This window comes from Hakea prostrata, chromosome 10, assembly GCF_041222555.1.
Source record: "Hakea prostrata isolate BN-2017 chromosome 10, UWA_Hpros_2, whole genome shotgun sequence".
Lineage (NCBI taxonomy): Eukaryota > Viridiplantae > Streptophyta > Magnoliopsida > Proteales > Proteaceae > Hakea > Hakea prostrata.
This window is the reverse complement of record NC_142609.1, coordinates 50205577-50222696: the sequence shown is the minus strand read 5'-3', so window position 1 is coordinate 50222696 and position 17120 is coordinate 50205577. Positions and strand designations below refer to the sequence as shown.

Genomic DNA, 17120 nt, shown 5'->3' with positions numbered 1-17120 from the left:
AAGAAGCTAAAGCACTTTTCATTCGTCAGGAACGGGCTTCCCAGAATCTAATTGATCACATATTTTCTTGAAATCTGTCAAGAAAGAGGTAAGAGAGACAGACTCCTTTTTCTTAAGGAAATGCAATTCCGATAGGAGCTGGAACTCACGAGCCTCAAATGCTTCTGAAAAAGGTGTAGAGAGAGTATTCCACAGATTGTAAGAAAATTTTGCACCAACAGCGAAGCCAAGGACAGATTCTGTCAAGGCTTCTGTAATCCATGCTTTCACCAAGCGATCTGTGGGAATTCATGTGATGCACTCTGGATTAATGCTGAAACAATCTTCAGAGTCGAGGATCTCACGGCTAGGAGGCTGTATTTCACCAGTGATGAAGAAGATCTTGGCTCTCAATCACTGAAGTCTGCAATTCCCATAACAAAAGGTTGTACCGCATTGAGTTGGAGTGAGATAAAACCAGCGAGATTGAGAGTGCTTGGCTATGGATAGAGACCAGAAGAAGAAGATGTAGAAGACAACGATGCCATTAGAGACCTTGAGAAGTCTGCTCAAGGCAGCTCTGTCAGACTGTTACCATAACAAAAACCATAAAAGGAGACAAGAGATGGGGACAATGTTGTCAATTCACATCTACACTAGAGCTGTATACGTAAACAGGATTTTCTAAACTACTTTATCAAACTGAACACACTGCTTATGTAACATGATTTTGAAGAGCTGAGGTGGAAGTGTGCATGTTGTCAAGAGCTGAAGTAGAAGCATGTATGTTGCATGATACAGAATGCTCAACTAAGTCAAGCCTAGATTCTTGCTCTGGCTGAATTTACAGCCTATAAACTCCATCTCATTCAATCCAAAGCTGTACAAGGCTCTCTGTTTAGGTATTTGGAAGCCCACACTCCATTCCACTTCTCAGATCAACTTTTCTCACTTTTCTTGAATTTTTGGATTTTTCTAGAGACCCTAAATTCAAGGTCAGATCTGCACCAATCTAGCCATCAGATCTCTCCCACACTTTAGATGCATCATTCCCCCAACCCTAGTGACCTTAGATCTTACTTTACCCCATCTTGACCAATCAATTTCAAGATATCTTGAATTTTTGTATTCATGAAAACCCCCATGACAAGAACCCTCGCATATTCTAGTTTAACCATCCAAAGCCAACCAACTTGGGGGATCATTACCCTATATTATTACCTACATTCTAGATGCATCATTTCCCCAACCCTAGTGACCTTAGATCTTAGTTTACCCCATCTTAACCAATCAATTTCAAGATATCTTGAATTTGTATTCTAGTTTAACCATCCAAAGTCAACCAACTTGGGGGATCATTAGTCGATATTATTATCCATATTCAGCTTCGACCCATTTTGACACCTAAAGACACCAGTTCCCCATCTCAAGGAATTTATCTCATATCTCCATGGGATGGGCAAGGTATCCTTGATAACCTTTAAAACCTAACCCATTTCCCCTAAATCCAAACCTAACCATCCCATCATATTTTTTTTACTATTGAAATCATTCAGCTCATATAACAAAGACCTTCCATAGATCATAACTAAAACTCCAAGAAACCTGTTTTTGGTTCCATATGAGTTGGTTCTCTCAAGGATCTTGGAAGAAGTGGCCCTCATTCAGTTGTGGCTAATCTGAACCCAACATGATAGGAAGCCCAACACTTCTCGGACACTAGAATAAAAAGAAACTCAACATGAAAGGAAAGCTACTCAGATTGGAAACTCAAATTAATTTCGAATGTCTTAGTGCCTATCCCTTACTCAAGCTATCAGAGTAAAATGTTAATCTCGAATAGTAATCCTAAATTATCCTGCTGGTAAGTAACCCAGTTCCCTGTTTGGGTTGGTCCAAGGTATTGCAGTTGCATTGCAGTATGTCTGTCAACATCAGCTCCGACAAATATACAGAAAGACATGTAGTGCTCGTACGAGACTGGGCTTATTATGCATTAGACATCATACACGTGTGATGTGTCCCATACATTTAAGCTCAAGACTAACTTCCATTTTACCAGGAGAAGTAAGAATCAACGCTGTCACCATGTTGTAGTAAATTTGACCCTCATTAGTGTACCAGGACTGGTAATTAAAAAAAAAAAAAAACTGTCAGTTTTCATGTCTGCTGGTAGCTCTGTGTGGGTGCTTGGTGCTACTGCAGTATCCCTCCTTTACGTATTGATGCCTCCCACTGGTTTTAGAAGTGGGTGTGGATTTGCACTTTAGTTATATTTCTCTTTGTTCGCTATTCCTCATTGTTTCCCTTTCTTTTTGTGATGAGCATTTTATTACCCCTAAAAAGTTATTTTATTCCCCCCCCCCCCCCCTGTTTGAGGGTTTTCTTGAGGTCATGTTAGAAGTGATGTAAGCTGAACCTAGCCTTCATCCTATTATTGCCCCCTACTAGTGATGGTTACTTTTACAATACTCTCAATAGTTTTGTAATTGATGCTTGTCAAATACAAGAGTTGGCATTTAGTATGTTGATACTTGATACGGTCATTGCTTGAAATATTAGGGCAGGGGTTGTGTGTATTGTTCATTGCCTTTGTCTTGTTATGATGGTTTTACATATCCAAGAGTTTGGCACAAGTATGCAGTTTGGATGCTTCGTCTGTCTGTGCGAATTCTGGCGAGAAGCTGTCTCTCTGTTTGGAAGCCAGTTTATGTGGCTGTGTTGCTATAAAGTGGCAACCTTTTATCTATTGTTTCTCTTATTTTGCTTCTGTATTTTTTTTTAATATGAATTATAGCTGTGTTTAAATTTTCATCTCCATTTTGGTGTTTCTGATGTGCTGCAAAATCTTCAGTATGGTTTTATTGCCTGGTTGTTAAGCACTGGCGCTGGCTTGCTTCTTTCCTTCTTGAGGTATGATTCTTCATCTGGTTTAATGTTTAATGTTTCTTGTGATGGTGATGTATCTCATGAAGTTTATGTGCTCTGGGTGAAGAGAATGATTTATGCTGTATGTTGTAGTAGTTGGGTTTGAATTATGTTTTGATCATTATCTTATTTTGGATTTCCCCGTCATTCCACTAGCAAAAGTTGTTTTTGCTGTACTATATTGTCTGTCTTTCTCATGATAATGAATGTGTTGAATTAATTTTTTGAAAGACACCTATATGGTATTGTGGCCCCATTGGCAGGTAGTTCATTCATGTAGGAACATGAATTTCTGTGGTGTTAGTATTCTTTCTTGTGTTCGGGTGTCATGTTGAGATGAAAATGTGATATGTCACTCTCATTATCTGTAGATTTAAGTAGTCATAAGCTTGACATGTTAATGATCTAATGTTAGAGTCATCCTCGAACCAGAAAAACCAGCAGGAGACCAATTCACATCCTGTATCATTGCAATAATCAAGACATAATTTAATAATATTTCTCTTCATCCTCAATTTAATTTCTCTAAAGTCTATTTTACTTTGTTATAAAAGGCCTATTTCTAGCTTGGCTAAATTTCTAGAGGAAAAATATGTAATCTCAATAATAGAAACTACTAAATAAAAGCTAAGCAACTAAAACGGATGGTTCATATTAACATCTTATTGTATCCTCCTAAAGTAGTAACAAACAGAAATTAAAGATTAAGGTAACAAACAGAAATTAAAGATTAACTAAGACTCTATTAGAATGAAATAAAATATACTTTCTAAAATTAAAATAGAAACTAAACTATTGGCAGATTTTTATAAATATTCCACTTAGGGTTGCAACAGTGATGTCAACCAGATCCAGGACCACCAAAGAGGACCCAAGGGGTTTACCAGTACCCTGCTGTCCTACCAGCAGCCCAGGCAATTTCATCCAAGCATAGGGGTATTTTGGTAAATTTTCCAATTTCACATGGTTTCGTTGAAATTTCCCAGGTTTCGATAGAAACTTGGGACTTTTTCGTTCCCTCATGGTTTAATTTCGAGCTCTTGGAAATGAGAAGTTTCGAGGGATTCGATCAAATTTTGTTCCATGGTCATGCCACACATCCTCCTTAGCATCTTCATCTCTACTACACTTATTTTGTTTATATGGCTTCTCTTGGTTGCCCAACATTCTACCCCGTATATCACAGCAAGTCTGATTATGTAATAGAATTTCTTTTGAGTTTAAGAGGCATATGTTTGTCACATAACACACCCAAAGTACTTCTCCACTTCAACCATCCTACCTTAACCCTATGAGGAACATCATTAATATCACCTTCACTATTCATGGTAGAGCCCAAGTACCTAAGACAATTAATTTGTTGTATCTCTTGATCCTTGAGACAAGACAATTAATTTTTGGTATCTCTTGATCCTTAAGACAAGACAATTAATTTTTGGTATCTCTTGATCCTTTAGACTCACTAATTTATTGCTTTTCACATTTTTATTGAAGTTACACATCATATACTTTGTTTTTGTTCTAATTATCTTAAAACCTTTTGACTCCAAGGTTGATCTCCATAGATTTAACTACGCATTAATCCCTTCTATTGTCTCATCAACCAGAACAATATCATCAACAAATAGCATACACCAAGGTACCTCATCTTGTATGTGGCTAGTAAGATCATCCATTATGAATTCAAACAAATAAGGGCTTAGAGCAGATCCCTTGGTGTAGCCCAATTGTAATAGGGAATTCCTTATTTTTGCCTTTTTGCAGTTCTAACGTTTGTCACAGTAGCCTTATTACTTGTCTGTAACTATATCCATGTGATTACTTAAGCTCCCTGTCTTGCTTTGGGGAGCCTTCTAGGTACCCTTTCATATGCTTTTTCTAATTCAATCAAGGTCATATGGAGACCCTTTTTGTGGGCCTTAAAGATTTCCATCAGCCTCCTTAGCAAGTAGATAGCCTTTGATAGTTGAATACGAAAACTAATGAGATTTAGTTACTGGAATAATGAAGAACAAACAAAATGAAATATACACTGTTTTGATGGTGCCAGTCACCCCCTACACCACATGGTGCCCTCAGCCAAAGGCTGCCCAAACCTCACATAAAACATCCAATACCCTTCACGTATTTTTGTCTATTTATAACCCCCTTTGCTAGTTACGGAAATTCCCCTATAATCCAATCCACCTTTGTTAGTTATGGCAACTCCCCCTCACTCTCTTTCTTATCCCAGGGCCCTAACACTACCGTCCCCTCGAAATTCACCTTAGCTTAAGGTGAAGGAAAATAAGGAGCTTGGTCTTCACATGCTTGTCGCACAACCATGCCGATTCAGCACCCCAGTGGCAGGCCTACTTCCAAAGACACAATTGGAATCTAAATTTGGATGCCAATACATCAGAATGAGAAAATGCTGCATTATTGAATGAGATGACCAATTACTGTCTGACTCCTTTAGTTTCATACGAGAAATTTAAATTATGTAGTAGCAAATGCACACATGAGAATGCCTTCAAGTTGCTGAAGGATGTTGTGAAATGGTTTTGGAAACAAGGGCACCGATACCTTAAATAGTGGGTCTTTGTGGAACGGGTAAGGGTGGATAAGTTGGGGGTCTTGTTACAACAAAGTGATTCAGCTCACATTTTTTGCATATGTTGACTACTTCCCGAATGGCATCACTTGTTGACAGATCTTTAATCCCTTCCAAGTATGCCACTATAAAACCAAATTGGTCCAAGCTGCGAGCAAATTTGAGATCTTCAGGTCTGAAATCAAGCTAGAAAATCGATAACCGACCGCATCATGGTGCAAAGTACTATGGGCGTATCATCTATGCATGATGGACGCATTGCATGAGAGTCCCCTTCCAACGTTAAAAGGACAAAGTCTGTTGTCCGGCTGCCACTATCAATAACTAGATGCATTGCCCCTCTTTGCCGAATCGATAATATTTCAGGTCAAGGTCAAGCAGATGTGAAAACTCCCTAAGTCGTTGCTTGCAAGTGAGCTCAAATAGACCCCCATATGTAAATTTCGTGAAGAGAACTTGGTCGTCCAAACCTTGATTGTTGCGCCTCTGCAAAGTTGCAAACATCGCCGGAACGTAAACTTGGATCTTTTGTTGGTGGCGAGGGTAGTCAGCCATCACCAATTGGGGGGTTTGCCCCCCGACCATAAACTTCCAGGGGCTTGACTACAATTGATTTTTGGACCTCGAACTTTTGGTTTTTGCCTCCCTTGGCTTTGCTCCTTGGTGTGCAAGTATGATGGAGACGATGTAGGTAAGGGATGAAGGAATAGGAGATTCCCATGTTGCCCCTGGTTAAAGCCTTCTAAAATGATTCACACTCAATGTCGGCTCGTGCATGTGTGATTCCTTGCCTAACAGGTGGGGTGGGCTTCTTCATCTCAAAGCATAATTAATGGTTTTATTAACATGGATTCGATGCGGCACTGTTATGGCCCACGTGTTAGCAAGGCCCCTAAATCTGATTCTATTGCTTTTATGTGTGGGGCCATTTTCTTCATTCGGACAGGAGTCATTAGTCTGACTGCCTAGTGTTCCACCCTTGTCTTTGCGAACGAAACCCTAATAACTTGCCAACAGTGGCCGCCATACCTGAAGTGGCTGACTTGGCACACCAGCTCTTCTCTTTTGCTATCGCTCTTACCCAAGGGTGTTTTGCCGACATTCTCTCTCCCCAGACGTCCCTCTCTTCGATCCGTCGGTGTTTCAAGCTTTCAGCAACTCCCTTTGCCCAAAATCCACCATAGCCACGCCTATCGCCATAGGACTTGAGTCCTCCACCACTTGGGATGTGCGGATGTTGTGATAGTAGGGGGTATTTCTTCCTATTTCGAGTTCATCCCAAGTAGTTGCAAGGGGCTGGTGGATATCTTTTGCCCAAACCTCTCTCTCCTCTTTGTCATGAATACTTCTCTCTCACTATCAAAATCCGCGACCTTCTTGTTCTTGACAACACTAATATTCTTCTCAACTTCTTCACCAAAATCAAATTGCAAAGCCTCCTTGAAACTTGGCCAATTGAACATCAACTATTTTTGCCGATAAGCCCAGTCCAATGCTTCCCCTTCCAAATGTTGTAGTGCCACACTCAATTGATCCTCGTACTCGATCTGGTGTGCCCAACTAAAGAGTATTGACTTTTTATTTTTATTTTTTTCCTTAAATTTTTTGTAATCCATCCATGTGCATCCTCTTCGTCGGAAAATATGGACAATCCGGTATCTGTCTACCTTCCCTCGAATCAAAACTTGTTGTGACACCAGTTGATAGGAACCCACAAATTGAATACGAAAACTAATGAGATTTAAATATTGGAATAGTGAAGAACAAACTAAATGAACAATACATTGGTTTTGATGGTTCCAGTTCGCCTCTACACCATATGGTGCCCTCAACCAAAGGCTGCACAAACCTCACATACTTCTGATACCCGTCCTCACATATTTTCCTCTATTTATAATCCCCCTTTGCTAGTTATGGCAACTCCCCTATGTCCCCCATTTGTTAGTTATGGCAAGTCCCCCCTCACTTTCCCTCTTATTCCAGGGCCCTAACAGCTTTACTTGTCATTCTTCTTGGCATAAATCTGAATCGGTCACTTGATATGGCAGTTTCTCTTCTTAGGTGGGGTTCAATGATTTTTCCCATAGTTTCATGGTATGGCTCATTAGTTTAATACCTTAATAACCATTAGAATTCTGTATGACCTTTGTTCTTAAAAATACACACTATGGTACTTCTCCATTCATTTGTTATTTTCTTAGTCCTCCAAATCTTGTTAAACAAATTTGTTATCCAAGAAACATCCTATGCGTCTAAGTTCTTGCAAACTTCAACTGGGATCTCATCTGTTCCTGGGGTTTTACGCCCTTCATCTTTTGTAGGGCGTCCTTGACTTCTATCTCACTACATTGCTATAGGTACCTCTGACAAGTATTCCCTCCGCTTCAAACTATATTCAGTCAATTTGAGTAGGCGCATTTAGAAGATCATAGAAATGGTCTCCCCATTTCTCTAAAATGTCCTCGTCATGAGTTAGTACTGTACCATTCTCATTTTTTATGCATCTTACATAGGGGTGTAAATGGATAACCGAAATCCACATCCAAATCCGCATCCGCATCTGTTGAGGGGTATTCGAGTCCGTCCGATTACTAATAGGATGCAGATATGGTATGCCCCTTTCTTACTGATTATTATCTGTCCAATAAAATTATCTGATTAAGTTGCTTATTTAGATTTTTTTTTTTAATTTATAAATTTTTTACCTATGATATGTGACTATTTTTCTAGATTTTTTACTAAAATAGCTACCAAAGTTGCTAAATTCTTAAATTTCAAACCTAGCATTCACAAATAAAATGGCAAAGATGTAAACAGGTAGTCGAAAACTTGTATTGTTGGATTCTATTAGGAGTTCAATTAGAGTTTGTATATGAGTTAAATTAGAGTTTGTATTCATGTAAAATTCTATTCCTTGTAATAGTATACTTTCCACTTAATTATAAATAGAGGGCTTGAGATCATGGATCGATAAGCCATTCTACCAATTCTGTGTTTATCAATATGGTATTAGAGCCTAAGTTCGATTAGGATCTTCTTATATATTTTTTTCTTTCCCTAATCCATCGCAGACCTATCGTTCTTCAGTTTTCTGCCACTAAAAGAACAACAAAACTAGACGGAAAGGAGAGAGAGGACGAGAACCACTTACCACTGCTTGTTGCTGTTTGTCACTGCTGTTTTTTGCTGCTTCAAGAGAAGACGAACAGAATCGCTGCAATTCATCGACTCTTCTTCTGCCCATCACCTGCGTCTCCCGCCATCGACCATCGAGGACTCTAATCCTCCCCCTTTGATTTTTGAACCATGTGAAGAACCTAGCCAGGGGGAGACCACTCCTGTGAGACACACTGTTGGGGTCTTTCAAAACTAGATTGACCATAATAATGAGGTACGGACTTATCAGAGGAAGAAATACAACCGGCTAAAGCGGGTGGAGAAAGATGATACGTTACCACTTCGGCTTCTTGCTCCAGAATCGATTCTTACTGTTCCCCTTAAGTTATCTTCTTCTGATCTTCCTATTGCTGTTAGAAAAGGGGTCAGATCTTGTACTCAACATCCCATTGCTAAATATGTTTCTTATAACTCTTTGTCTGACTCCTACCGTGCTTTTATATCCTCTCTGTCATATATATTAGTTCCTAAAAGTTGGCAGGAAGCCTATGCTGATAAGAGATGGAAGGCAGCTATGGTTAGAGGAAATGCAGGCAATGAAGAAAAATGACACTTGGGAGCTGGTTACACTTCCTCCAAGAAAAAAACCAGTGTGTTGCAAATGGGTACTGGTGGTTAAACAAAATATGGATGGATCAGTCAAGAAGTTGAAAGCTAGACTAGTTGCAAAGGGTTTACCCAGACCTATGGGATTGATTATCAAGAGACCTTTGCCCCTGTTGCGAAACTAAACACTGTCAGAGTTCTGTTGTCTGTAACTATGAACAAAGACTGGAACTTGCACCAACTAGACGTAAAGAATGCCTTCTTACATGGGGAGTTAGCAGAAGAGGTTTATTTGGAAATCCCACATGTTTTCTCCGATGACAATACTGCAGGGAAAGTTTGTCGGTTGAAGAGGTCAATTTATGGGTTAAAACAATTTCCTAGATGCTAGTTTGGACGCCTCCTGAAGGCAATGACTTCTATTGGGTACAAACAAAGTAATGCTGATCATACATTATTTGTCAAGAAGTCAGGTAATAACATCACACTTCTCATTGTCTATGTAGATGATATTGTCATCACATGGAATGATGGTGAAGAAATTCAAAAGTTGAAGGACTTTCCTGGCAGAGCGTTTGAAATTAAAATCTAGGGAAGTTACAATATTTCTTAGGGATTGGGGTGGCTCGATCAAAGAAATGTATATTCCTATCCCAAAGAAAGTATGTCCTAGATCTATTATCAGAAGTGGGAATGTTGGGGTGTAAAGCAGTTGATACCCCTATTGAAGCTGGAGCTAAACTTAAAGAAAAAGAGGGGGAACCAGTGGACAATGGAAGATACCAAAGGCTGGTAGGGAAGCTTATTTACTTGTCCCACTCCAGGTTAGACATTGCTTATGCTGTAGGTATAGTGAGCCAATTCATGCATGATCCATATTTAACTCATATGAAGGTTATTATAGAATACTACAATATTTGAAGGGAACTCCTAGAAAAGGAGTACTTTTGTCACCCACTGACAATCTAAAAGTAGAAGCATACACTGATGCAGATTGGGCTGGATCTCCAGACAGGAAGTCAATTTCAGGTTACTGTAATCTAGTTACTTGGAGAAGTAAGAAACATAATGTGATAGCTTTTTCTAGTACCGAAGCTGAATATAGAGCTATGGTTCGTGGAGTTTGTGAGCTACTATGGTTGAAAGGCTTGCTGCAAGATATTGGAGTCCAAGTTCCAAACCCTATGATGTTATATTGTGACAACAGGGCTGCTATTAGTATTGTTAATAATCCGGTGCAACATGATCGAACTAAGCACATTGAAACTGACAGGTTTTTCGTCAAAGGAAAGTTGGAACAAGGGCTTATCTGCATGCCTTTTGTAAGATCTGGAGACCAAGTAGCAGATGTTTTCACTAAGGGTTTGAAAGAAAGAGATTTCCTTCCTATTGTAGGCAAGTTGGGCATGACTAATATCTATGCCTCAACTTGATGGGGAGTGTTGGATTCTATTAGGAGTTCAATTAGAGTTTGTATATGAGTTAAATTAGAGTTTGTATTCATGTAAAATTCTATTCTTTGTAATAGTGTACTTTCCACTTAATTATAAATAGAGGGCTTGAGATCATGGATCGATAAGCCATTCTACCAATTCTGTGTTTATCAATATGTATTCAGTCTATATTCATGCCCATTTAGAGGAATCTACTTAAGAAAATAACTATCCAATTATCATCTGAATCCGTTTGAAAACCGATAGGATATTATTCGGATATGGTATTACCACTATCCGATCCGAATCCGATCCGTTTACACCCCTAATCTTACATGATCCTTATCCCTAGCCTTCCTTCTTGCTATCTTAGCGGTTCTATCGATTGCATTGTCCCCAGCCTTTGTATTAATTTTTCCATACAGGTCATAATAGGATTTTTCTCTTGCTTTCCTGAGAGTCTGAGACACTTTCTTGCTTCTTTCCTTGCTATATCATATCTTTGTTTATCTTCCGCATTTTTGTATGTTGAGTATCCCGACATGGATTGAGAAGCGAAGACCACCCTTGTGGGGCTTTCCAACTGGTTGAATATTTTATGCTGTTTGGAATGATAGTGGAGACTGGGAGATTCATCTGACCATTTTTAAAATTTTGTCTTGGAAGTGGTGAAAATGCCTTAAGCTTCCCCCAGTGAAGGTTTTGCCCTTTTAGGAAGGACAGCTCTCTTTTTCTTCGCAACTTTGTCCTGGGACTTGTAAGCAGAAGGAATATTGTCATGGGTCCCACAACTTTTTAAATGAAATATAAAAATTCTTTTTTGTCTATTCTTTTGCATTCAACCAAATATGAAGAATATTTATTTTTCTATTCCATCTCCATCCAGCTAAAAGTTGCCTTAATGTGAATATTGTTCTCAGAAAGGGAAAACAGAAAGATGTTAGAAATTCAACAATTGTGCATCGTTTACTTTCAATAAGAACTTTAGTTATTCCTGCTATCTTCAATATTCTTGAATGATATGTAAAAGGAGATATTGGAAACTTAACAACTTTTGTATACTGTTTGCTTTGAGGAAGAGGTTTTGTTATTCATGTTTTTTCTTTACTAGTGAATGATATTTTGCTTGCTGATGTATGTGCTTCATGTACCCATGCAGCAAATCATCTGTCTTACTCGGCTTGGCTTTGACCGTCCCTCTCATGGTTGCATGCTTGTCTATTGCCATCCCAATATGGATCCGTAACGGCTATCAGTTTTGTGTTCTGCAAGTTGAAGTTGCCAACCCAGGGGGCAGCCATCGAAATCCTTTGTTGAAGGAGGTCTGCTCTTGGACGTTCACTTGTTTTCCTTCTACACTGATTTAATATATAATAACATACTTGCGGACAGAAGCATATATGCATCTCCAAAATGTATCCTTTCCCAATTTCCCATCTGTCTGATAACTCTGGGGCAGATAAAAACACATGTGAGGACATTTAGGGGGTAACCCTAAATGGAGACTTAAAATAGGTGAAGCAGGGGTTCATGTGCACGAAATTCTAAGTTAATTTGGCTGATTTGATTATGCACTAAGAGTACATTTTATAGATTTATAGAGTTTTGCTGTACTTATATTCTGCATGCTTTTTACTTATGACCTCTTTGCCAGCTATGAAAACCTTTAGAGGAGGGCTGCAGTTCAGTGTAGGAAAAGGAAATATTATAGAGTTCTGGGTTGATAGATGGTTTGCTGATCAGCCCCTCATCATGGAATTGTTAAGCTTTTACATCATTGTGGAATTTCAAGACAGCAACAAGAGAATGAACATTATGTTTAACTTCTAGAAGGTGCTATTATTAGTCTGAAGTTCTCCATAAATCTAAGCAACTAGGGTATTTACCCACTTGCAGGAGGTAGAGAGAGGAGGGGTGCACAAAATGCAATAATTATTCAGTTTAGATCTGTTGTTAGGTGCTTGTCAATTATGAGGAGTTCTATTGAGGAGTTCTATTATCAAGTTCTTTTCTTAATACAATTGTTTTCTCACTTCTATTGTAGACAAATTGTTTTTTCTGGTTATCGTTTCACACTTCCTTCCTGGTTTCCATCTCAGGGTATTATTCTCGCTGTGTGCGTCTTGTTATTCATTGGGTCAGTCTTATCATTAGGTTTTATAGCATCAGCTGAACCTTTAGAAAAATTAGCCTACAAGGGATGGACGGGAGATCCAGAAAGTTTCACCTCACCTTATGAATCATCTATGTATGTTGGCTGGGCAATGGCTTCGGCAATTGCTTTGATAGTTACTGGTGTGCTGCCAATTATATCCTGGTTCGCAACATATCGTTTCTCTCTCTCTTCTGCAATTTGTGTTGGTTTATTTGCTGGTACGTACATCAAGCATGCTCAATATGTACAACTTGTGGGACTTTCTTGAATTGCTATAAGCATTGTCTTAGAGGTAGCCTGTAATTCTGTGCATCTCTTGCTGCAGTTGTTCTAGTGGTTTTCTGTGGTGTGTCTTACTTGGAGGTGGTGAAATCTCATGACGATGGCGTTCCAACAAATGGTGATTTCCTTGCTTCTTTGCTTCCCTTGGTTTGCATTCCGGCAGTGTTATCCTTCTATTCTGGTCTGTATAAATGGTGAGTAAAGTCCATATTCAACCTTCAAAAACACATTCTTTTGTATAATATCATGACGACCAGCTTCTAATCTGCCAAACAAATCCTTGCAGGAAAGATGATGACTGGAAGCTTTCTCGAGGCGTATATGTTTTTGTTGGCATTGGTCTTCTTCTGCTGCTTGGTGCGATATCAGCTGTCATAGTTATAGTCAATCCATGGAAGGTGAGTTTTGTCTTCACCAGGATTGGCCTAAGCACCACATGTTTGCAGAAAAGAATATGTAGGGAAGTGTTATTAGTTTAGAAAGGAAACTGGAGCTTTTGAGTATTACTGACTTTTTCTGTTCTCATGTTGCTACAGATTGGAGTTGCATTCCTTCTGGTTCTCCTACTTATCGTCCTCTGCATTGGTGTTATCCACTACTGGGCCTCAAATAATTTCTATTTGACTCGAACACAGATGTTCCTAGTCTGCTTCCTTGCTTTTCTTCTGGCTTTGGCTGCTTTTTTGCTTGGGTTGTTCGAAGGTGACAACAGAATCTGTCAATTGTGTGTTGTGCTTCAAGAGTCTTGCATCTTGTAAATTGCCTGTTGTGGAATAAAGCTTTTTATTTTTTTATTTTTCAGGCAAACCATTTGTTGGCGCATCGGTTGGTTACTTCTCATTTTTGTTTCTTCTTGCTGGAAGGGCACTAACTGTGAGTAAAGTGTTGCTTGACATTTTACCTTGATTTAGTTGATTGAAGTCATGTAGCATTATTATTTGTGGAGTTCCTGTCTGTTGATGTCTAGGTTTTGAGTAATTTCATCTTGTTTTGGCTTCAATTTCTTTTCATGACACAGAATAATTCCTCTTTCAGGTTCTTCTTTCACCTCCCATTGTTGTCTATTCTCCAAGAGTGTTGCCTGTGTATGTTTATGACGCACATGCAGATTGTGCAAAAAATGTCAGGTCTGTTTGACATCTTCTGTTAAAAGCTTAATGTGAATGATTTATCAGTCATTCAAGGTTTAGTTAGCCTGCTTGTTTTTCATCCTGTGGTTTAAAATATATATTTCTTTCTGAATAGTTGGGGCATATTTTTGTCATTCATGCTGGACTGACACTGGATAACCTTAAATGATGAATGTGGGAAATTGTTAAATGTAATATAAGTAGTAGAAGGCAGGAAAAAAATGGGAGTCATAGCTAGTTTCCTACAGTTACCTGGTAGATCAATATGGATCTGCAGGCTTTGCCAATCTTCACGATTCTGTTTCAAGGGCTGAAATTTCCTAGACTGATGGCTGCTTACATCAGGTCTCAGATGTCAGATCTAATGGCTAGAATTAACCATATAATCTCCAGATTTTCAGATATGATTTCCAAGATAAGATTCAGAAGTGATTAAACTTTAATTTTCCATATTTGCCGTTGTTTTTCTCTAGTCACCCCAATTTACCTATTTTATATCCTCTTCCTAGTTTTCCTCTTCTGAAGAAATCTTATTCCTCTCCATATTCCAAAATCTATTCAAATTATCAGTATACCCTTTTTAAGATTTGCTTTAAATTGCAATTCTGCCACCAGTCTTAACATATTTCTAATATTTGTTGTTTTACCATGTGCTTGTGGTTTGAGTACGCTAACACTTGGGTTGGCCTGTCTGCTGTTCGTTTTGGGTTTTAGAACCCTGGATCCACAACAACTTGGTTTTCCATCTCTTTATAATAAGAAACTCCAAAAGGAATTGTGTAAATCTAGGAGTCTTGGATGGGCAATCAAAATTTCTGATAGTCATGCTATATAATAGCATGAACTCACCTTTTTGGCAAGTGTGTGTGTGTATATATATTATTTTAAACACTAAAATCTCCAAGTGGATAGCAAAAATTATTTTAATTCCAGAATATAGAGAAGAACATAACTGCCGGAATGACTATTCTTCCCTGATTACAAGATTTTATTCAGTACTTATAAAATTGGCCTGAAACACAAAATCTGAATGTTGCATTACTTCTGCAATATTCATTCCGAATGTAATACCAGGCCTTAGATAGACAGCCAATAAGCTAACCTATGACGGGACCTCCCAGCGCTATCAATAGTACAAGTTATCACCAGTCTCAAGCACTACAGAGCAACAGAATCGTCTTTCAGTTGTAACTGCAAGAAATCGACTGTTTTATCCTCAACAGGCTTTACCAGTTTACCAGCACCTTGTTAAAGCCCAGCCAGCAGCCAGAAAGGAAATGAAAACGGGACCACAGTGATCTGTCGGCCAGAGACAAAGGGTAGGTATTAATAGTAAGACCAGCCTCCAGCCACAAAGGGAAACAAAACAGGACCAGGGTGGTCCATCGGTGCAGGAGTTAGGGTAGAATTTTAATTAGTAACTAGGAAAAGGAAGCGCCAAATTTGGAAGTGGAGTACTAAAGGATTTTAAAACAGATGCAAACATGCTTGTCGTCAACTTGTAGCATGATCAGAGCCAGTGGAAGGAGAAGAAGTCCAATCTGATGGAACCTTTTAAGCATGCACTGTTGGGTCTGAGATTTTTGAGACAATGGTCAAAGTTTCAAGCTCTGTTGTATACAATCGGTCGACCCAACTAATATGTGAAGAGGGTGATTTCGAGATTCAACTCCTGCACCCTAATCTGGTAGTTAATACAGTTTCAAGCTTGGTTATGCAGAATTTCACAGTGGAGAATACTTCCAGGGAAAAAGCATGGCTTGGGTTGCCCTAATATGGTGATTCAACATCTGATAGCGTCAATCTATTAGAGCCTGTTGTTCAGCAATACGCTTCCACTAACCTGGTAATATTGCCCAATGGAAAAGATCACAGAAGATAGTGAACGAAGAATAAATGAAAGATATCAGAAGTAATGGAGGAAAAAGGATCATAAATGAGTAAAACATGGAAGAAAGGAGATTGAACAAAGAAACAGTTTCAAGGCTACACAGCCACCTAAAGCCCTTGTTCTGTTCCAGAAATCTGAATACTTCCTTACAGCATGGACTTGAATATTTGAATTACCTATAATCCCAATTGAAATCTAAAACAAAGTTTGACTCTATCTTGGACTCAACAACGAAAATAAACTCTAACGTGCTATTAATGAGTAACAGCTTTAACAAGATAGGGACAAAAGAAAAGAAGATTAAATTATTATCTCTAATTAAACCTATGCTTAACTGCAGCCACTGCTTATGTGACTTTTGGGCCTATACATTTCTTGTGTCCTAGAGAAGCTCCAAGGGCAAAGAGATTAACTCCTTACAGTTTCTGTTTCTTGTCTGTATGTCATTGTCATAGTAATAGTTGTCATTATCATCATCATCATTATTTACTGTGATCTTGTTGATGTTGTTATGGTCTCTAATTTCTGTCACATACTTTTTTGGCAGTGCTGCATTTCTTGTTCTTTATGGAATTGCATTGGCAACCGAGGGCTGGGGTGTTGTTGCTAGTTTGAAAATTTATCCACCATTTGCTGGTGCTGCTGTATCAGCTATTACTCTTGTTGTATCATTTGGGTTTGCTGTTTCTCGCCCATGTTTGACTCTTAAGGTTAGTGCCAGTGACAACCCTGTTTTAATTATTCTGATCCCCTTATCTTAAAAGACATGTTTTGTTTTGTTTTGTTTTTTTTTTTTGTCTAATTCTTCCAATTGGGGTGTTATTCTTCCTTCTACTGTCAGATGATGGAAGATGCTGTGCATTTTCTTAGTAAGGAAACCGTTGTTCAGGCAATCGCTCGTTCTGCAACTAAGGTACACTTTCTTGCTTGAAATAACTAAGACTTAACACCTGTTGGTCGTTCCTATATGTTCTCAGTATGATTGATGTCTCACTGTTATCTTATG

At 38.7% G+C, this 17120-nt stretch overlaps 1 protein-coding gene across 3 annotated transcripts in view; it reads left to right on the top strand.

Annotated features, from left to right (window-relative positions):
• DEK1 (calpain-type cysteine protease family) overlaps positions 1-17120 on the top strand; it is a 65097-nt gene that overhangs the window by 13729 nt on the left and 34248 nt on the right. For all 3 annotated transcript variants that reach the window (XR_016170182.1, XR_016170183.1, XM_089136682.1), the window contains exons 9-18: positions 2834-2892; positions 11816-11978; positions 12756-13029; positions 13137-13287; positions 13380-13491; positions 13630-13795; positions 13896-13966; positions 14129-14220; positions 16662-16824; positions 16956-17027. Coding sequence is in view for 1 of the 3 variants with exons in the window: in XM_089136682.1 (XP_088992808.1) it covers positions 2834-2892; positions 11816-11978; positions 12756-13029; positions 13137-13287; positions 13380-13491; positions 13630-13795; positions 13896-13966; positions 14129-14220; positions 16662-16824; positions 16956-17027 (1323 nt within the window). In the remaining 2 variants the exon portion in view is untranslated. The remainder of the gene's footprint in view (positions 1-2833; positions 2893-11815; positions 11979-12755; positions 13030-13136; positions 13288-13379; positions 13492-13629; positions 13796-13895; positions 13967-14128; positions 14221-16661; positions 16825-16955; positions 17028-17120) is intronic.